The 22,940-nt window shown below is 42.8% G+C and overlaps 1 protein-coding gene across 4 annotated transcripts in view; it reads right to left on the reverse strand.

The window, feature by feature from the left end:
- Positions 1-337: 337 nt before the first annotated feature.
- LOC126253084 (uncharacterized) overlaps positions 338-22,940 on the reverse strand; it is a 238,955-nt gene continuing 216,352 nt past the window's right edge. Inside the window, exon 12 of one of the 4 annotated variants that reach the window (XM_049954185.1) lies at positions 338-769. In XM_049954185.1, coding sequence (XP_049810142.1) covers positions 635-769 — 135 coding nt within the window. In that variant the 3' untranslated portion in view covers positions 338-634. The remainder of the gene's footprint in view (positions 770-22,940) is intronic. The other 3 variants (XM_049954184.1, XM_049954183.1, XM_049954186.1) reach the window with 3 other exon arrangements.

Genomic DNA, 22,940 nt, shown 5'->3' on the forward strand with positions numbered 1-22,940 from the left:
ATTCTCAATTACTTTTTTCATGTGTGATGTTCGTCTGGTAAAATTCTTTCCCTTGCTTGTCTCTATTGCAACGAACATCTCTCTGAATGAAGTTTACCTGTCTTCAATCAATGTTTAATTAATTTCTCTGTTTGAGCCCAATAGCTTTCCTGTACTGTTGTTGAGCAGTTTCATATGCAACCAATAGTAGTTAAATGCAGCAGGTTTAGGCTTACTGTTAATTTTATTGCATAATAAATTAATACACCACATCAATAAAAATTGCTTGTTAATGTCACAAAAATTGAAAGTGATAAACAGTTTGAGAATAAGCTGATTGGCCACAGCTGTTAGCGTTAATATTTTATTCTTAATATGCTATATTGAATTTGAAAGCATGAGAGTAAACATTAAACCATTTACTTTTCTAAAGTTTTTCTTTTTATACATTTACAGTTTTTATAATAACAGAAACATAAAATTGGTATTTTTATTTTGCCACATAAAAAGTTTTGGTTTAAAAACTATTGTAAACATATGTTTTAATAAATAATGAGTTATATTAAAAAGGTAAGCTTTAAAATATATTTTTAAAATTTAACTGCTTTCCCACTTCACTGTTTCAATTGTTTATCTTCTCCATTTTCCACCACTGTCACCATAAACCTCTGACTATGTCTCCATTTATTTCCATTTGCAAGTGAATGGCTTGATGATGCAAGGGATGGTGGAATACTTGAGTCCTCAGCAATGACTGAAAGACATCTTGAAGCCTCATCTGGACTTCCCACTTGAAAACAAGGAAAATGTTTATATTATATATTTAACAATGTTTATTGCATTAACTCTTGTGACATTCTGTTAAGATATAGTCTTTCCTGCTTATTTGTGTTACAAACTCTAAAAAAACCATGACTCTTTAAGAATGTGCTCTAAATATATTGTGATAAACATATTTCATACGTACATCTATGATGCCATGCTAAGACACTTAGACAAGTGAGGTTAAACAATAGACTACTGCAGAAATAAAAACAAATGAGCAAGTCTCTACAACACACAAAAATCTCAGACCTAGAATGTTCAACAATACACACAATATAAAATGCTAACTTCATATGTTTAGTTATCACATCAGTCCTGGTTTGGATGTTACTGACTGCTGAAACATATCAGGTTGCAAATCTGGTATGCATCACGGCCTTCTCCAATTCGAAGTAGTAGTACCCAATGGATGCAGTTAGTGATGAGCACATGAGGCAGATGGATACGGTGGGGTGGTGTGTGTGTGTGTGTGTGTGTGTGTGTGTGTGTGTGTGTGTGTGTGTGTGTGTGTGCCTGTTACTACTGCGAGTTCATGTGAAGGCTGAAAGACTGCCCAGGAAATGTAGTGTAGGATGAGAGGAAGTGCTCTTCCAATAATATATTTTTAAGTCTCCATACGGTGTTGATATCCTACCCCTTGTCAATTGGAAAATGAGTGTGGATGATAGTTGAATGAAAGATGCATTTATATGGACCATGAACAAGAAATGGCAGGTGAGCAAACTGGTTTTAGACTGGAGTATACTGCAGAACAGTTGAGTACAGTGAGGTGAAGAACATCAAGGGGTGGCTTGAGCAGTGCATGAAGGACACGCAGTTGGCACATGCACAGAGGGACAGCAGTTGTGCTTTGTACTTATTCAGCTCTATTTGTCACAAAATTTGCTATGGAGACAAAGCGGCTTATGAAAAGATGAAATTTTAGAAACAACAGTAGATAGGCAGGAGCCAACGACAGTTTATAATTTGAATGGTAACAGCCCTTCATTCAATAACAGTGGTTTGCCTAGGAATCAGGAGGTTGGGAGGATATAATGTCACCTGCAGCAAACACAGTAATGTTTGTGAAATGGATGGGAGGCGAGATAAGCATTATGGAACAAAGTGGTGAGCAGACAAGTCAAGAACTGGAGCAGCATTTAACAGAAAGGACAAAAGAGCTTAGACAGAACTTGGAATTCATTAAGGAAGAATTTGGAGGTCAGAGTATTCAGTTCAAGACTGCAGTATCAAAGCAAATACAGACTTTTCATAAGGGTTTTCAGAACAGGATTAAAGATATTATAAAGAGGAGATCATGGAGCATAAGTAGATGCTAAAATTAAGTTACTGGAAGATCAATATCTACAACATAAGGAGCACCTCCAGAAGCAAGTAACTGCAAATACAGTAAAATGTGCAGCCTTAAAATCTCATATCATCAACCGAGTAGCACACCTTTAGCAAATAATGTTTTCCATGCTGGTAACCTGTTAATAAGATGTAAACAATTTTAGATTTGACATTGGAGGTGATGCTTAACACACTGATTTTATTAAAGACTAGCTGCTACAGACAGCTGCACTCTTATATCAGTATCTTTGTTACGACTAGCGACAGTAACTAAGTAAGATACTCTACATGCAATAACATCAGCTGCCCTTGCATGTCTGCCTGTTTGGGTAAACATAGCTCATGATGTGCTCCATGCTGTCCCCCCTTCCAAGCTGTTCCAAGATGCAGTGCTTCAGCACGTGCAGTGTCAGCACTTGCATGAGCAGGAGTGTGCATATATGCATACTGCTGTTGATGTAACTATACATTATATAATGTGTACTTTATACCAAAAAGTACTGTAGAAGTATCGATTAAACACACTGAAGATTGTATAAGCATTTTAGTCATTACTTTTAGTCTTACCACATGGCACATATCAACCAATAAAACCATTTTCATAAATACGATAAAGATCAAAAGCCAAACAGTAAATAGCTTTTTCAAAGAGTGAATACTTTTCCCTTATTCACTTAATGTTCTCCAAATCAGTAAGTATCTTGTACTACAAATTATCAAAATCCTAAGAGTAAATAGCTTTCTCAAAGATTTGGTTTGGTTTTGGTTTGCTTTGGGGTTGGGGGGGGGGGGGGGGGGAGGGGAAACTGGAGTCATACATGCCCAAGTCAAAACTATAGAACACGAAGACAGAGAGGAGTTAAAAAACGACCATACATCAGTCCAGATTGACATAAGAGAAGACAGATAAAAACAGGGACATGGAGAAAGGGCTAAAAAAGACACCTTAGAGAAACTGAGGACAAAACTAAAAATTAAATGGCTTTTACCATATTGCTTTAGCGGATAAAAAAATAAAATGCAGTCGACAACCCACGCGTCGTTTGCTAAAATGGCCATTAGCTCAGATGGCAGACCCAAGCACGAATGTAAACAGTTAAAAAAATGGGCATTCTGTCAGGAAATGATGGATAGTTAAAACTTGGGCACAATATGTACAAAGTGAAGCAGTAGCGCCACATATCAAATGACGATGGCGAAAAAGGCAGTGTCCAATATGCAGCTGAGTTAAAATGACCTCCTCCCGGCGGGAAGGCTGAGAGGTGGTCATCCAAGCCACTGGGAGAGGCTTAATAAGCTGAAGCTTATTCCTGTGAAGGGAGGACTATTGGCGATGCCAAAGGGACAGAGATCATCAGAAGGAATATAGGAACTTGCAGACTCAGGTATGAGGACTGCAGCCTTGGCAGCAGCGTCAGCAGCCTTGATACCTAGCAGACAACATGACAAGGTACCCACAGAAGCATCACACTGGCTCTGCCAAGAGTGAGCAAGTGACAGTTTTCCTGGACTCGTTGCACTAAGGGATGAGTGGTGTACAGTGCACATACTATTCGAAGGGTGCCCAGTGAGTCTGAGGAGAGGACACAATTGAGAATCTGTGTCACTAGATGTACTCTGTGGCCTGATACAGGGTAAAGAGCTCACCTATAAATACTGAGCAGTGTGCCGGAAGACGAAATCAAAAGACACAGGTGCCAATGATGAAGGCACACCTGACTCCACAGTCAGTCCGAGAGCCATCAGTGTGTACAAAGGTACTATCGCGGAGTTCCATACAAAGGTCATGAAACTGAGGGTGATAGACCAAGTCTGGTCAAGTGTCTTTAGGAAGCAAATGAAAGCCAAGGTTAACATGGGACACTTCACGAAGCCAAGGTGGTGAAGGGTTCACACCCATTTGGAAAGTTTCAGGTAGTGGGAAGTTTTGTTTTAGGCACAAAAACAACTACGGTCATACATTCCGATGTCAGAATCCTAGAACACAAAGAAAAAAAAGGAGTTAAAAATGACTGCACATTAAGCCCAATTGACAGAAGGAAAGACAGCTAAAAACAGGGATTTGAATAAACGTCCTTAAAATATGCCATAGAGATGTGGAGATCCTGAACTAAAGATTAAATATCCTTCTCCATGATATGATGGATAAAAAGTAAAACATGGTTGACAGTCCCCATATCGTTCTCTAAAACGGCCGATAACTCAGAATGCAAATGTAATCAAGAACATAAGTGATTACAAAAGTGGCATTCCATCAGGAAATATTGAACCGTCAAAGGTTGAACACAAAGTGGTGGGGGAGCACCACTTGACAAATGGCGATGGCTAAAAAGACAGTACCCAATACACAACCTAACGAAAATGATCTCATGGCAAGAGGGCTGAGAGAAGATTGTCCAGGCAGCTGGGAGAGGCTTAATTCCATGGATCTTGGTCCCATAAAGGGAGGACCAGAGGTGATGCTGAAGTGACACCACCTGCTGACAGATAGCAACACAGAGATCATCAGAGGGAATGGAAGTACTAGCAGGCCGAGGTAAGAGGGAAGAGGACTGCAGCCTTGACAGCAGTATCTGTGACTGCATTTCTCATCAAGACTGATGCAACCAGGAACCCACATAACATCACAGAGGCTCCACAAAGAGTGAGCAAGTGACAGTGTTCCTGGACCCGCTGCACTAAGGGATGGGCAGTGTGCAGCACACATAGACTTTGAAGGGCACTGAGTGAATCTGAGCAGAGGACACAATTGGAAAGTCTGTGTCATCGGATGTACTCCATGGCCAGACACAGGGCGAAGAGCTCTGCTGTAAAAACAATGCGTGCCGGAAGCTGATATCAAAAGACAAGGTGCCAATGACAAAGGCACACCCTACCCTACTGTCAATGTGAGAGTCTTCAGTGCATATGAAGGTACTATCGCGAAGTTCCATGAGAAGGTTGTGAAACTGAAAGCAATAAAGTGAGGCTGGAGTAGTGTCCTTATAAGCAAATGAAAGCCAAGGTTAACATGGGCCACATCACGAAGCCAAGATGGTGAAGGGTCACACCCACTGGGAAAGTTGCAGGTAGTGTGAAGTTGAGCCACCGTAGCAAGTGCCAAATGTGGACTCCAGGAGGTAACAGAGAAGATGAACATGCCTAATACTGATGGTCAAAACGAATCATCGAAGGAGGAGGCATAGGATGGGTGGCCACCCATGGCAGACAAACAGCTTACATACCTGCTGAGGAGAAAGCCATGGAGGTAGACAGTGGTAGTTCCGCAGCTTCAGCATACAGAGTCCCAACATTACTAGTGTAAAAGGTGTCAGTGGCCAAACGGATGCCACGATAGTGGATAGTGCTGAGATAGTGTAAGAGGGATGGACATACAGACGCATAAACGAAGCATCCATAGTCAAGTTTTGGATGGACAAGGGACCGGTACAAATGGAGGAGGGTGGTTCAATCAGCATCCCAGGAAGTACCACTGAGGACACATAGGACATAGAGAAACCACGTACAGCAGGCTGCCAGGTAAGACACATGGGAAGACCAAGGAGGATTCCTATCTAACATGAGCCCCTGGAATTTCATAGTTTCAACAAATGTAAGGGCAGCTGGACCAAGATGTGAAGATGGTAGGAAAAACCATTTGTGCCTCCAGAAATTCATACACTACTGGCCATTAAAATTGCTACACCACAAAGATGACGTGCAACAGACGTGAAATTTAACCAACAGGAAGAAGATACTGTGATATGCAAATGATTAGCTTTTTAGAGCATTCACACAAGGTTGGCGCCGGTGGTGACACCTACAACATGCTGACATGAGGGAAGCTTCCATCCGATTTCTCATACACAAACAACAGTTGACCGGCGTTGCCTGGTGAAACATTGTTGTGATGCCTCGTGTAAGGAGGAGAAATGTGTATCATCATTCTTTCCGACTTTGATGAAGGTCAGATTGTAGCCTATCGTCTATCGTATCGCGACATTGCTGCGTGCGTTGGTCGAGATCCAATGACTGCTAGCAGAATATGGAATCTGCGGATTCAGGAAGGTAATACAGACTGCCTTACTGGATCCCAACGGCCCCATATCACTAGCAGTTGAGATGACAGGCATCTTACCCGCATGGCTGTAATGGATCGTGCAGCCACGTCTCGATCCCTGAGTCAACAGATGGGGACATTTGCAAGACAACAACCATCTGCACGAACAGTTCGACGACGTTTGCAGCAGCATGGACTATCACCTTGGAGACCATGGCTGCGGTTACCATTGACGCTGCATCACAGACAGGGGTGCCTGCGATGGTGTACTCAATGACGAACCTGGGAGCACGAATGGCAAAACGTCATTTTTTCGGATGAATCCAGGTTCTGTTTACAGCATCATGATGGTCGCATCTGTGTTTGGTGATATCATGGTGAACGCACATTGGAAGCTTGTATTCATCATTGCCATACTGGCGTATCACCTGGTGTGATGGTATGGGGTGCCATTGGTTACATGTCTCAGTCAGCTCTTGTTCACATTGACGGCACTTTGAACGGTGGACGTTACTTTTCAGATGTGTTACGACCTGTGGCTCTACCCTTCATTCGATCCTTGTGAAACCCTACATTTCAGCAGGATAATGCACAACCACATGTTGCAGGTCCTGTACGGGCATTTCTGGATGCAGAAAATGTTCGACTGCTGCCCTGGCCAGCACATTCTCCAGATCTCTCACCAATTGAAAACGTCTGGTCAATGGTGGCCGAGCAACTGCTCATCACAATACGCTAGTCACTACTGTTGATGAACTGTGGCATCGTGTTGAACCTGCATGGGCAGCTGTACCTGTACACACCATCCAAGCTCTGTTTGACTCAATGCCCAGGCGTATCAAGACTGTTATTACGGCCAGGGTTGGTTGTTCTGGGTATTGATTTCTCAGGATCTATGCACCCAAATTGCGTGAAAATGTAATCACATGTCAGTTCTAGTATAATATATTTGTCCAATGAAAACCCGTTTATCATCTGCATTTCTTCTTGGTGTAGCAATTTTAATGGCCCGTAGTGTACAAATGATTTTGTCAGTGGAAAAATGAAAGCCATTATCAATGCTCCAGGAGTAAAGATGATTCAAGACATCGCTGAAGACACCACTCAGTGAGACAGGTCTGTGGAGAACTACAATAGATGGCAAAATCCTCAACAAAAAGGGACCTGCAGATGTCCGATGGAGACGCGACAGGCCATTATAGGGTTAAGAGCCGTAGCAAAGAGGACAACACGTAGAATGGAACACTGAGGCACACCGTTTTCCTGGCTAAAGGTGTCTGACAAGTCAGAACCCAAACACACCTTGAAAAAAAAAAAACACAGTCTTTCAAAAATTCCTGAAGGAAACAGGGCAGGCGGCCACAGAGCTCCTCGTGTAAAGTGTATGGAGGATACCAGCTCTCCAGCAGGTGTCGTAGGCCTTCTCCAAATCGAAAAACATGGCCACAGTCTGGAATTTCCACAGAAAACCATTCATTACATGTTGATGGTCAACTGCAGAATGGTGCGCTGAAAATCCACACTGTGCATTCGTTAGTAAATTGCGAGACTCAAGCCACCATACCACCTGGGCACAAATCATATGTTACATCACCTTGCAAACTCAGCTGATCAGAGAGATGGGGCAATAGCTAGAAGGAAGGTTTTAGTCCTTACTGGTCTTAGGTATGGGTATGATGGTGGCTTCATGCCAAAGTCCAGGAAAAGTGCCTTCTGCCCAGATGTGGTTGTACGTGTTAAGCAGAAAGCACTTGCCTGCAAGAGAAAGGTGCTGCAACATCTGAATGTGGATGGCATCTGGCCCTGGGGCAGAGGATCAGGATGAACAGAGCATGATCTAGCTCCCTCGTAGTAACGATGGTACTGTAGCACTCATGATTTGGAGAAGAGAAGGGTATCGCCCAAGTCTCCTCTGCTTGTTTCCGATGGAGGAAGGCAGGGTGATAGTGGGAAGAGCTCGAAATGTCCACAAAACGGCAGCCCAAGGTGTTGGAGATAGCAATAGAGTCCACAATGACACTGTCTGCTATTGTCAGGCCAGAAATAGGGGAATGGATCTTTGTCCCAGAGAGCCATTGGAGGTTGGCCCACACAACAGAGGAAGGGGTGGAACTGTTAAAAGAAGTAGTGAATGAAATCCAGCCAATTTTTTTTTCATCTCATAGAATGCAATGGCACTTCGCATGCATCTGCTTATAATGAACACAGTTTGCCATCTAGGATGAAAGTTAAAAATGCGGAGAACATGCCTCCGTACATGAATTGTGTCATGGCATGCCTCAGTCCACCATGGGACTGGGACATAGTGTGGTGAAGAGGAATTTCAAGGAATGGAATGTTCTGCAGCAGTAAAGATAACGTTTGTGAGATATTCCACCTGGTCATCACAGCTGGGGAAATCTTTTCTTTGAAGGTCGCCAGGGAGGAGTAAAGCTGCCAGTCTGTGTTAGTATGCTGCCATTTGGGTGTGCATGCTTGTTTGGTATGAGTCAGCAAACAGGTAGCACACAGCAAATGGTCGCTCGAGTAGGTGTCAGAAAGAATGGACCACTGAAGATGATGGGCAAGCTGGGGAGTGCAGAAACATAGGTCCAAATGGGAATAGGTGTGTGAAGAGTCGGAGAGGAAAGTGGGTTCTTCAGTGTTAAGGTGGAAGAGATAAAGGTAGTTAAGAAGACCAGCCAAGAGGGCATCTCTCTGACAGGTCTGGAAGAACCCCAAAGGGGATGATGCACATTAAAGTCACCAAGTAGCAAAAAGGGGGATGTAGCTGCCTAACAAGCTGAAGGAAGTCTGCCCAGGTGACATCAAATGACAGAGGGGCATAAATGGTACACAGGGAAAAAGTCAGGTGGGGAAGGAAAAGGCAAACTGCAATAGCTTGAAGATGGGTTGTCAGGGAGACGGGGTGACAATGATCATCATCCCAGCATGACGCCCTCATGAGATGCTATGCCAACATCAGGGGGAAGGTCAGAACCAATCGGGAAGAAATATGAAAGCTCAGAGGTCAAAATGGCTCTGAGCACTATGGGACTCAACTGCTGTGGTCATAAGTCCCCTAGAACTTAGAACTACTTAAATCTAACTAACCTAAGGACATCACACACATCCATGCCCGAGGCAGGATTCGAACCTGCGACCGTAGCGGTCGTGCGGTTCCAGACTGTAGCGCCTTTAACCGCTCGGCCACTCCGGCTGGCTCAAAGAGGTCAAGAGGGCGCAATTTCATTTCCTGAAGGCAGAGTACAAGGGGACACTGTGATGCTAAAAGCAGCCTTAAATCCTCTTTGTGAGACCGAAGGCCACGAACATTCCATTGGAGGAGAGTCATGATGAGGAAGAGATGGAGGGGTGTCACCTCTGCAACTGCCTAGTGACAGCCTGTGAAGAGTCACTACTACAGGGCACAGAAGCAGGAGGATCCTGCTCCATGGCATCCATCGGCTCGCTTGTGCTCTCCGTCTCTGGAGTCCAGTGCTGAAAAACTGTTGGTGGTTCGCACTGGCAACACAGAGGCTGGCAAGGCCAAGGCATCATGTGGTGATACCATCTAAGAGGATCTTTGAGTCAGCAAATGAGAAGACTGTTTGCCTTTGGTGGACTTCTTTGAGCCTTTCCAGTTAGAGGGAGACTCAGCTATTGTTTGACTGGAGGGATGGAGGAAGTCTTCAAGGGAGTACTCTTTCTGTCCTACCAGTTGTGTAACTGGTGGCTTCGCCCCTTAAGGCAAGAGTTTGATGGCTTGTTGCGCAGCTGGATGGGGAGATGGCAATGCTACCTTGACACTGGGCGATTTCCCAACCTCAGAGCTGAATTGGAGGCCACATGTCTGCATGTCCACATCCTTCATGGAACAAGGGGTAACAAGAACAGAACTATAGGTGTCAGACAGGAGAACGCAGGGTTTGCAACCAGCCAGTAAGTTGTGAGCAACTGGGTAAGGCAATTTTTCCTTTACCTGGATCTCTTGGATAGCCCGCTTATTAAGATACACAGGACACAGGCGGCATGGCCAGCATTGCAGTTGATACAGTGGGGAGAAGGAGTCAGACAATCACCCTTGTGCGCATCCCTACCACAGGTTACACATGTAGCTGGGTGTCAACAAGACATTCTAGTGTGATTGAAATGATGAAACTGGTAGCAGCACATCAGGGCCTGCTTTGATCTTGTATGGAAGCATGACTATCAAAGGTGACAAAAATAGTGTTGGTGGGCATTGAGGAGGAATCTACCTTTTTCATCACCCAAAGTATGGCAATGACATCCTGATTAGAGAGGTAAGACTGGATTTTGGTCTCAGTTAGACCATCATGCAGCCTAATGTAAATTACACCATTGGAAGAATTCGAAGTTCTATGGACCTCGACAGAACAGGGTAGCCATGGAGAAGCGAGACAACAAGCAGTTGTTGTGCTTGAGAATCAGAAGTAGTCTCCAAAAGAAAAGTGCCATTCTGTAAAGAAGAGCACAGTTTCACAGGGCCAGCTATTGCATCAACACCTTTCAGAATAATAAATGGATTTACAATGGCGAAGGACTAACCATCTTCAGTACAAGAGACCACCAGGAACTGTGGTGCAGTGGGAAGGTTCTTTGAATTTTTAGCCTCATTACATTTACATTTCGTAGATGTTGAGTGTGAAAATGATTGACTCATTGTGAGAAAATCCTCCATGATTGCCAGCACCTCCAATTGTGCAATCCTTCCAACTGGGGGCCCCCTTCACAAGGGGTGCACCCACATTAGGTGATCGTTCAACACCTCAAGTCACTCCTCCTGAACACCTGACAGAGGGACCAATCAGCAATTTAGCAAGGCTGCAGCTCATATGTGCAAACCCTACCTGACATCCTGGGTGTGGGAGTTATCCGTTACACAGTCACCTGTTACATGTCAGATGTGTGGGCCAGCCTTCAGGATTGCACAGGGAGGAAGAAGAAAAAGAGGAACCTCAGACACTGAAGTGGAGGAATGAGATGAGAAAGGAAACAAAGAAAGGAAAAGGGAGTAAAAAACAATGGTGAGACTGTTCTAATGTCAGCGACAGACAATGCAGAAAATTCCCAGTAACACCCCAGACATGTTCCCCAAGGGAGGGGAAAAAGAATAGCAAGAGGATAGAGATGCGACATGGAAGTGAAAAAATGCTGCAATGGCTTGGAACCCGTGGTAGCCTAGCACAAACCCGCCAAAGAGTGGCTGGCCCCCTGGGGGAGGGGGGGGGGGGGGGAAGAAGGAAGATGTTTACCCTTACTGGGCTTAGGTATGGGTATGACAGTGGCTTCATGCCAGTGTTGGAAATATGCCCTCTCGTAGATGCAACTGTACGTATGAAGGAGGAAGTGCTTGCTCGCAAGAGAAAGATTCTGCAGGAAGTCCAGCTAGCTTTTCTTTTTGCTCTCCCAAAGAATGCAACAACACTGTGCATGCAACTGTTTCTAATGAATACAGTTTGTCTTTGTAGGATGGTGGTTAAAAACAGAGAGACCACATATCCACATGAAAATTGTGTCATGGCATGCCTCTGTCCACCAAAGGACTGGGACATGGCATGTTAAAGATGAGGTGCAAGGAATGTAATGTTCTACGGCAGTAAGAATAATGTTTGTAAGATATTCTACCTGGTCATCACATCTGGGGAAATGTTGTTTGTTGAAGGTTGCCAGAGAGCAATAAACCCTCCAGTCAGCCTCAGAAAGCTGCCACTTGGGTGTGCACATAGGTGAGGCAGGAAGCAGCAAACAGATAGCACATGGGAAATGGTCACTCGAGTATGTGACAGAGAATAGACCGCTCAAGATGATGGGCAAGCTGGGTGGTGCAGAAGCAGAGGTCCAACTGGGAATAGGTTTGCTTGGAGGCTGAAAGGATCGTAGGTGCTCTTGTTTTAAGGCAGATGAGGTTAAGTTGATTGAGAAGGTCAGTTAAGAGGGCACCTCTTGGAAAGATTCTGGGAGAACCACAAATGGGATGGTGCACATTATAGTCATTGAGTAGCAGAAATGGGTGAGACATTTGCCCAATAAGCTAGAGGAGGTCTGCCCTGGTGACATCAAATGACGGAGGGATGTAAATGGAACAAAGAGGAAAGGTCAAGTGAGGAAAGAAAATGCAGACTGCAACAGCTTGAAGCCAGGTAGTCATGGACATGGGCTGACTATGAATGTCATCCCAGATGAGCAGCATGATTGCCCCCCTCGAGGTGGAATGCTGTCCTTGGGGGGCAGGTCAAAGCTGACCAGGAAGAAATGCAAGAGCTGAAAGTGGTCATGAGGATGCAATTTTGTTTCCTGGAGGCAGATAAAAAGTGTACACTGCAATTCCAAGAGCATCAGTAAGTCCTCTTTGTTGGGCCAAAAGCTGCGAACATTCCATGGAGGAGACACAGGATGAGGAAAGGTGAGGAGGGAAAAAATGAAGCAGTGTCACCTTGGCAGCCGTTGAGTACTAGCCTTTGAAGATTCACTGCTACAGGATGCAGAGACTGGAGAATCCTGCTTCATGAGATCTACAGAGGTGTCATTCTCCTGTCAGTCTGCAGAGTCCAGGGAAGAGAAATGGTGGTGCGCACCAGTGACATGGAAGTCAAGTGGGCGAGGGTATCACATGGTGACACCATCGAAGAGGATCTCTGAGTCAGGGAAGGAGAAGACCAGTTGGTATTGTTTGATTTTTTGGAGCCTTTCCAGTTGGGAGAGGAAGACTCAGATGTTGGTTGGCTGGTGGGATGTATGAAGTCTTCATGGGAGTATTTGTTCTGTCCTTCCTGGCCCGCCAGTTGCGAAGCAGGTGACTTCGTCCCGTGAGGCAAAAGTTTGGTGGCTTGTTGCACAGCTGGAGGATGAGGCAGAGATACTGCCATGACACTGGGTGATTTTACAACCATGGTGCTGAATCTGGGGTCACATATCTGCACAGCCATGTCATTCGTGGAGTGAGATGTAGCAAAAAAAGTACTGTAAGTGCTGAATAGTAGAACACAGGGTTTCTGACTAGCCAACAACTTGTGACCGACCTGGTAAGGCAGTTATTCCTTTGCCCAGATCTCTTGGATGGCCCATTTATTGAGATGCATGGGAAAATCCCAGGAGGAGGCACCATGGTTGCCATTGTGATTGATACAGCGGGGAGGAGGAGGCGGACAATCTCCCTCATGAGCAAACCTACCACAGGTTCCTCTTTGGCCAGGTGTCAACAGGACATGTGGGTGTGGTTGTAATGATGACACTAGTAGCAGTTTGGGTTTGGAGCATACAGTTGGACTGTGAGAACTTCATAGCTTGCTTTGATCTGTAACAGAAGCACCATTCTATCAAAAGTGTGAAAAAGAGTGCCTATGGGCAATCAGGATTAATCAACCTTTTTCCTCACCTGAAAGCAGTGACACCTTGACCAGAGAGGTAAGTTTTGATTTCTGCCTCAGTCACATCATCAAACTGTCTAGTGTAAGTAACACCATGGGAAGAGTTCAACATTCGATTTGCCTTCACAAGAACAGGATAGCGATGGATGAACGAAGCTGCAAGCAGTTGTTGTGCTTGAGAATCAGAAGTGGCTTCCGAAAGCAAAGTGCCATTGTATAAATGAGAGCAAGGATTTCACAGGGTCAGAAATTGCATCAGTACCTATCTGGATAATATACAGATTTACCATAGCAAATGACTGACTGTCTTCAGTACATGAAACCATGAGGAACCATTGTGCAGCTGCGAGAGTGTTTGAATCATTAACCTCATTCTAGTTATGTTTAGAAGACACTGACTGTGAATGTGATGATTGCCTCATTGCAAGAAAATCCCCCATGATCACCAGAATCTTGGAAGGCGTGTTCCTTCCAGCTGAGGGGGTGCACCCGCCTAAGGTGATTTTTCACATCTTGGGTCACACCTCCAGAATACTTGATGGAGGCACCAATTGGCAATTTTGGAAGGTAGCAGCTTAGGCACTCACCCCTCCCTGGGCCTGGCCTGTACCAGGGGTACTTGCGAATCCTACCTGTCAACCCATTGCTGGGAATTTAACATTACTCAGTCGCCAATTTTGCTTCAGATGAGTGGGCCAGCCTTCAGGAGCATACAGGTAGTTGGAAGACAAAGAGGGACCTCAAACAATGATGTGGAGGAAGGACAGCAGAAGGGGAATGAAGAAAGACTGTTCTGATACCAGCTATTGAAAATGCAGAACATATTTCTATAAACATCTGTGACGAAGCAAGCTGGGATCTCTCTACTTCCTTTCTTGTTTTGCCATCTGCCTCCTTAAATTCATTTTATTTTCATTTCTGTCTAATTACCATTAACATACATGAGTATAATCTGATTTCCATAAAAGAGAAAGGTTGGCCCTCAATCTTAAAGAATATAGCATCAGGTCTAATTTTGTACTTAGTTCTGTGTATGTAATTTATTTCCTAATTTATTTTGACTATTCTTAGTTAATATCTTTTGTTACAGGCTGAAATCAGAAATTTTTTCGTGACTTAAATTCTATTGTTGACTTATAAAGTATTTATTTGGCTCTATTCGAAAACATATTAGCAAAGCCATCCCTTAATTATATCCAAAATAATTACCAGGTTTGTCAAAGTATTGCTTGTATAACTATATCAGTCCAGAGATCAGTTTGATGCCGCTCTCCATGCTACTCTATCCTGTGCAAGCTTCTTCATTTCCAAGTAACTAATGCACCTTACATACTTCTGAATCTTCTTAGTGTCTCTTGGTCTCCCTCTACGATTTTTACCCTCCACGGTGCCCTCCAATACTAAATTGGTGATCACTTGATGCCTCAGAATATTTCCTACCAACCAATCCCTTCTTCTAGTCAAGATGCGACACAAATTTCTCTTCTCTCCAATTCTATTCAATAACTCCTCATTAGTTATGTGATCTACCCATATAATCTTCAGCATTCTTCTGTAGCACCACATTTCGAAAGCTTCTATTCTCTTCTTGTCCAAACTATTTATCGTCCATGTTTCACTTCCATACATGGCTACACTCCTTACAAATACTTTCAGAAATGACTTCCTGACACTTAAATCTATATTCGATGTTAACAAATTTCTCTTCCTGAGAAACGCTTTCCTTGCCATTGCCAGCGTACATTTTATATCCTTCCTACTTCAACCATCATCAGTTAATTTGCTCCCCAAATATCAAAACTCATCTACAACTTAAAGGGGAAATGGAAGGGAAACTGGCTCAAAAAATCGATTTTTAGATTTGTGTGTATTTGAAATGTCCACTGTTTTCTGCATAAAACAGTCTTGTTTCATATAAATATGACAATTTTTTTATGACTTATGATGGTTTTCCTGATGCCTGTGTGATCAAGCATTTAAATGGCATGCCTTCTTTTTTGCACCATACAGAGATAATGCACAGTTTTCTTTATTCATTGTACGTTACTTCCTGCTTCTGTTGTGTAATTGTGTTAAGGTTTCGTACCCTGTATTTAATACCGATACTCATCGTTCTGATCACATTTGTTATTGTTTCAAGTGCTGTTGGTGGTACTTGGCGAATTTTGTAGTGAAGTAAGTGTTGATTTATATTTTCTCTGGTTTCACATGTTTTCGTAAAAATGATGCCGAAAAGGGAACTCTCACCTAAATTAAAATTCAGAGGAAATAAATACGTAAAGGCAAATAAACTTAGTAGGCCAAGGGAGCTAAGAATGTCAGACATAAAGACAATCAGCACCTCAAGAAAGAAATTGCAGTGTCTTCAAGGAGTTTCCTCCCTGTCAGCTTGTGGAGATGAACACTTGTTCGTAAATATTGTGATACACCTTAGCTTGCTCTTTGATTTCATTTCCAATAATACTGTGTGCAGTCTTGGGAGAGAATCAGTGTCTTCGCAAAGGGACTCTGTCAAACCTGACATTGAAATGTACAAAATACGGTGCAGTTGCTACAGCAGTAACATCAGGAATGCCTTCACTATTTCATCTCTCAAATCTACCCATTCTTCTTCTACTGTATTTCTCTCCTCTGTTCTTGTCTGTTATTCCCTAATGCTCTCTCTGAAACACTCTACAATCTCTGGGTCTTTCAGTTTATCCAAGTCCCATCTCCTTAAATTCCTCCCTTTTTGCAGTTTCTTCAGTTTTAATTTACAGTTCATAACCAATAGTGTGTGGTCGGAATCCACATCTGCCCCTGGAAATGTCTTACAATTTAAAACCTGGTTCCTAAATCTCTGTCTTACCATTATATAACCTATCTGATACCTTTTAGTATCTCCAGGGTTCTTCCATGTATACAACCTTCTATCATGATTCTTGAACCAAGTGTTAGCTATGATTAAGTTGTGCTCTGTGCAAAATTCTACCAGGCGGCTTCCTCTTTCACTCCTTAGCCCCATTCCATATTCACCTACTACTTTTCCTTCTCTTCCCTTTCCTACTATAGAATTCCAGTCCCCCATGACTATTAAATTTCGTCTCCCTACACTATCTGAATAATTTCTTTTATCTCATCATACATTTCTTCAACCTCTTCCTCATCTGCAAAGCTAGTTTGGCATATAAACTTGTACTGTTGTGGCAGGTGTGGGCTTCATGTCTACCTTGGCTAAAATAATGCATTCACAATGCTGTTCATAGCAGCTTACCTGCACTCCTATTATTTTATTAATTATTAAACCTATTACTGCATTACCCTTATTTGATTTTGTATTTATAATCCTGTATTCACCTGACCAGAAGTCTTGTTCCTGAAGTCTTGTTCCTCCTGCTACCAAACTTCACTAATTCCCACTGTGTCTTGCTTTAACCTATCTACTTCCCTTTTTGAATTTTCTAACCTGCCTGCCCAATTATGGGTCCTGACATTCCATGTTCCGATCTGTAGAATGCCAGTTTTGTTTCTCTTGATTACAACACCTTCCTCAGTAGTCCCTGCCCGGAGATCCAAATGGGGGACTATTTTACCTCTGGAATATTTTACCCAAGAGGATGGCATCATCATCTAACCATACAGTAAAGCTGCATGCCCTTGGGAAAAATTATGGCTGTAGTTTCCCCTTGCTTTCAGCCTTTCGCAGTACCAGCACAGCAAGGCCATTTTGGTTAATGTTACAAGGCCAGATCAGTCAGTCATCCAGACTGTTGCCCCTGCAACTACTGAAAAGGCTGCTGGCCCTCTTCAGGCACCGCATGTTCGTCTGGCCTCTCAACAGATACCCCTCTGTTGTGGTTGCACCTTCGGTATGGCTATCTGTATCGCTGAGGCATGCAAGTCTCCCCAACAACAGCAAGGTCCATGGTTCTTCTTATTTACTAGCCATGTAATGTACAGGGGTCCATTATATTTTCGAAGTACTTTTTGAAAAGGGCATGAGACAGATGGTTTCTGTCTTACTCATTTACCTAGTTCTATACAGTTGGTACTTCCTCTCCTCACTTTCACTCACGCTGTTTAATTTAAATATAATGAGTTCATAAGTCATCAGTTTTCCAGGTCTACGAAACACATGTCTAGGCCTCTTTCCTTTATGGCAAATCTCTCTCCCTAAATTTGCAGGAGTCCTATTGCATCTCTTGTGCCTGTATTCTATCTAAAAACCAAACTGCGCCTCAGCTAGATTCTCCTCCATTACCTTTTCCAGTCTTTTAATTATTTTTCTTAACAGAACCTGAGCTGCATGTCAAATGAGCCTAATTGTTGTTTGCTCACTGCATAGCTTTGTTACGTGTTTGTGTGGTTCTTGAATCATTACTGCCATCAGAAAATCCTCTGGCCATTTATCACTGTAATATATTTCATTGTGTAATGTCAGTATTTCTCATACTCCATCTTAGCTCAAACTGTTTAGCACTTTGCCAAGTATTGTATATGTAGATACTGCTTTCCCATTTTTCATTGCAGCTATTGCAGTTCATTTAGCCCCTGCTGAAGTTTCTGCTTGCATGCCTTATATTTTAATAGGAATAATTTGATGCCTCATCTTTTCATTTGCTGACCGTGCTACTCTAACCAACAAATCAGCATTAATTTGGCTTATATGATCTAAATCTTCTACTTCATGTTAGCTAGTTGTTTCATTTCCATGGGCACAGCCATTAATGGTTCGTTGGTTGGTTTTGGGGAAGGAGACCAGACAGCGTGGTCATCGGTCTCATCGGATTAGGGAAGGATTGGGAAGGAAGTCGGCCGTGCCCTTTCAGAGGAACCATCCTGGCATTTGTCTGGAGTGATTTAGGGAAATCACGGAAAACCTAAATCAGGATGGCCGGACGCAGGATCCCTTTAATGACTGCTTTAATGTTTCTACTTAAGACTGATTGCAACCCAGCTTCACCACTTTTGCTTCTAATTCATATCCGTTTTTCATATAGTGTTAAAGCAGTTTGTGGAAAATAAACATGTCTGCACACTGCATTGCCAGTAATTCATAAGGCAAGCTGCAGAGTGTCAATACAACTTTGTGAAACACGTTGTAGTTTCTTTCTGTGAGGTAGTGTGGCTAAGAGAATGGGGAATTGTCTGCTCACTTTTCATTTTGCAGATCTATGAAGGAGGGAAGTGCATGACAAAATCTGGTCAATTACATTGCCTCGCACTTCTAACCTCCACTCTCACCTCTCCGCCGTGTTAGAGGCCCATAACACAATTTATCCCTTTATATGTTTCTACTGTACTTAGATGTGGTACACACATTTAATATTTGTTCTTAACCCACTTCATGTAACAATAAACATCAAATACTATTTTTAATAACCTCCAATTTTTCCATCCTCTGCAATGCAGAAATTATTAGTCCTAAATAAAAAATGGATAAGACCTATTTTGTACAGGGAAACATTTTTGCTAGATGCCATGGTTCTTGAGATATTAAAGAAAACACTAAAAAATAATCTTTAAATACCTCCTCACCAGTATGCTCATACTGTACAGGTCAGGATTTTTAGTATGTTTGTTCATGACACTTCCCCCTACCAGTGCACAAAAATTTGTGACTACATAAATTTTTCACCCAGTCAACATGTTTTGGTCTTTGTTGACTGGGCTAAAGACTGTGGGGAGCTGTTGGTGCCACCGACCTTTTGATGGCCTAGTAAGTGGGTTCAGGAAGCAGACCATCATCCGTTACTGTGGGATATGCTACTGCCATCACCCACCTCTGTTTCTGTAGGCAGACTTTAATGTTGCTGGCCTTTCTCCTGTCAGGAGGCCACAGCCAGCACAACTACATGCCCTTCATCACATTCTATGTGGTGTGTGCCATCACTGCTCTGCTGCCAGCCTGTGAATCACAGCAACTGTTATCTTTGAATGATAAATGTTTACTTTGTTAATGATGTTCATTAGTGCCTTTGGGTGCCAGACAAGCCATCTCTCACACAGGTGTTGCTAATCCACACCCAGTGGTGGTGGTGGTGGTGGTGGTCATACCATCACCACCACCCAACATAGCATCTAGCTTAGGCATTACATCTGGCATCAGAAGTAGTCCAGCCTGACACCTTGGTATCCATTGTCTGAAGTCATCTGGTGTTGGCAGTGGTCCAGTTCCACGAGTTCAGGTTGGGATAGCAACAAGATTTCAGCAGCAGCTTGAAGGTCAGCAGTATGAGATGTTGAGTGTCCCTTTTTTGCATTGGTCTTTTATGCTTCTTTTGTTTACAGCCATGGTAGGGGCATTGTATCACAAATGTGATGGTATTATTTGTTAAGCTGCAGGTGCCTGCAGATCTGTCTCAATTTAGATGTTATTGTAGAGAGGTTTACTTGCCACTGGTGAGTTGCCCGGATCTTAACTTGGCAACACACAAGATGCTATGCATGCAGGCAGTGTGAGCTGTATGTAGCACATGCACCCATTCCTTTGTTAGATTTTGTTACAGCTAAGCTGTTGACTCCTTATTTTGTTAAATAAATAGAGGATGTTATGGATCTGAAGGCTACAGCAAAGTCAAGGAATTGGTCAGGTGAAACACACTAAGTACAGCCAAGCTATGTTTGGTTGGTGAAACCAAATCACAATTTATGTACCATGAGGGACAGACTAAGGCACAGACATCTGAGCAGTTTGAAAGGGGCTTTATCAGTGGTACTACAAATAAAACAGTGCAACATTTCCAGAGAACAATGTAATTGTCTATCGCAAAAAAGTACCTATCAGTAGAAACATTTTTGGACATAATTTTGAAAGTCAATGCAACTACTTATGAATTAATGTAAAGTGTGAAGGCAGATAAATTTATTTTGCTAGAAGCTGAGGGCAGGGTGTTGGATGTGTTTTTAAGGGGATTGTTAGGAGATACAAGGAGAGTGAGGATGGAGAACCCAAAAGACTTAGCTTCTGCTATTATGGTAGCTACACAGCTTGAAGTTGACTTTGAGACAAGGGGCAGGATAAATGAGATATCTTTTCTTCTGAGGAAGCAATGTTGGCAACCACTATCCAAAGTAGGCCACCGGGCACACGATGGTCGCAGTAAAAAGCATAATGGACATTGCCAGAACAAGAGTATGTTAGATGCCAGTGGAAATTAGTCAATCATCATACAGAACTCTCAATAAAATGGAATACTACAAAATACATTGCAGAGACAGAATGTTGCTTAATGGGCATAGATAAAGAAATGGTACATAGATTTTTGGTAGATCCAGGGGCTCACATGTAAGTTGCCAGCTTGGATCTTTTAGGCAGAAGGATTCAGGTTATGTGGAGAGCATAGCAATGATGTGGCATCATTGGGATCACATCACTAAATTGATTGAGTAACTTTCAGGAGGACATGGAAGTGTTGTCACATGTTGGGGAGGGGCACTGCACAATCCCAGGACTTGTATTTTGAATAAATATCACACAAAAATTGACGTTTAACAATATATTATCACACTCAGTGCAGCATTGTTTCACTGTTAGTGTTACATTGATGCAAGGTTCACCTATCATGAAAGTTGGACTAAATAAACTGCAGGCGCAAGCACTAAACATCAATTCAACTGATAAGGTGCCTAAAAGTACAGGAAAGTTAATGTGTGTTAGTTCGGATACTGATTAGTTCGGATACTGACCCTTAAGCGAAATGGTATGCATTGTGAGGCTGTTAGAATGCTGTGATGAACTGGATGCATCACATTGCTTCTGAGTCAAAGTGTAGTATCCATTAGGTAAGCAGATGGAGATAACTTGGTTCCATTAAATGTAGGTAATTATGGTGTGGACGATGCAAATCTGCCAAAGGAGCTACTAATTGCCAGTTTGTATGTCCTGAATTAGGACTATCTATAGGTTTGGGATCTGGGTGACAAAAAGCTGTTGACATATCTGCACTGCATGAGAAACTGAAACATTTAGTGGGGAAAGACAACTTTGCTAAGGAAGCTCTGTTGTTAAGGTCTGCAGATTTGTTTAATTCACAGGGACCGTTGCCAGCAACACCAGTTATGCAGCATGGATTACCTAGAGTTTGTAATGCTCCAGTGTACAGAAAGGCTAACAGAATCCCAAGGCCCTTTCAACCAGTAATGGAAGACTTTAGTGACCAGCATTTGGCTGATGGTATCATTAAGCATAGTGAAAGTCTATGGAGAGGAATTACTGTATCTGTCCCAAGGAAATAAGAAAGTGACACAATAAACATAGATTTAGGTGTGATAACGAATACTTGAACGTAAGGACTATTAAAGATGCAAATCCTACACCAAACATAGCAAAGACTCTGGACAACTTGAGTCATGTAAATGCACCTTGCCAATGGATTTGAAAAGTGGTTATCATGAGTTAAAACTGGTTCCAGAAGATCATCTGAAGACCACCTTTACTGTTCCTTGAAGCCATTATCAATACCCTCAGAGCCATTTGGTCTTAAAAATGCACTAGCTATGTATCAAAGGCTACCAGATGCAGTGCTCAGAAGACAAATTGACACAGCATGTGGTTTGTACCAATGACATTGTCACAAGTCTGCTGGTTGCTAGACTTGTAAACTCAATATTGTGTTCTAGTCACAGATTTGGATGAATGTACGGCTTGGAGTAACGCTTCATTCTGACAGATAGCATGCCTTCACTTTCAGCATAATAACCAGACAATGTGCTCACTAACACAAGTTTCTGTTTAGCAAAAGTGACAAAAAGCAGATTTCAGAGTACTTGACGGCTCAACACAAAAGTTTTTCTCAAGTACAGATAGTGTTGAGGATCAGTGGACAAAGTTCAAAACCATCAAACAATATGCATTAGATGAGTATGTGCCATGCAAGACCGTAAGAGATGGAAAAGAGCCACCATGGTACAACAACCGAGTTAGAAAACTACTACAGAAGCAGAGGGAACTTCACAGCAAATATAAACATAGCCAAAGCCTTGCAGACAAACAAAAATTACACGAAGCGAAATGATGTGTGAGGAGGGCTATGCAAGAGGCATTCAATGAATTCAAAGGTAAAGTTCTATGTACTGACTTGGTAGAAAATCCTAAGAAATTTTGGTCATATGTCAAAGCGGTAGGTGGATCAAAACAAAATGTCCAGACACTCGGTGACCAAAATGGTACTGAAACAGAGGATGACAGACTAAAGGCCGAAATACTAAATGTCTTTTTCCAAAGCTGTTTCACAGAGGTAGATATCGAAATAGATGACAGAGGGATAGAAAAATAATTAAAATCACTCAAAAGAGGAAAGGCCACTGGACCTGATGCGATACCAGTTCGATTTTACACAGAGTACGCGAAGGAACTTGCCCCCTTCTTGCAGCGGTGTACTGTAGGTCTCTAGAAGAATGTAGCATTCCAAAAG

This window comes from Schistocerca nitens, chromosome 4 (assembly GCF_023898315.1).
Source record: "Schistocerca nitens isolate TAMUIC-IGC-003100 chromosome 4, iqSchNite1.1, whole genome shotgun sequence".
In the NCBI taxonomy this organism is placed as follows: domain Eukaryota; kingdom Metazoa; phylum Arthropoda; class Insecta; order Orthoptera; family Acrididae; genus Schistocerca; species Schistocerca nitens.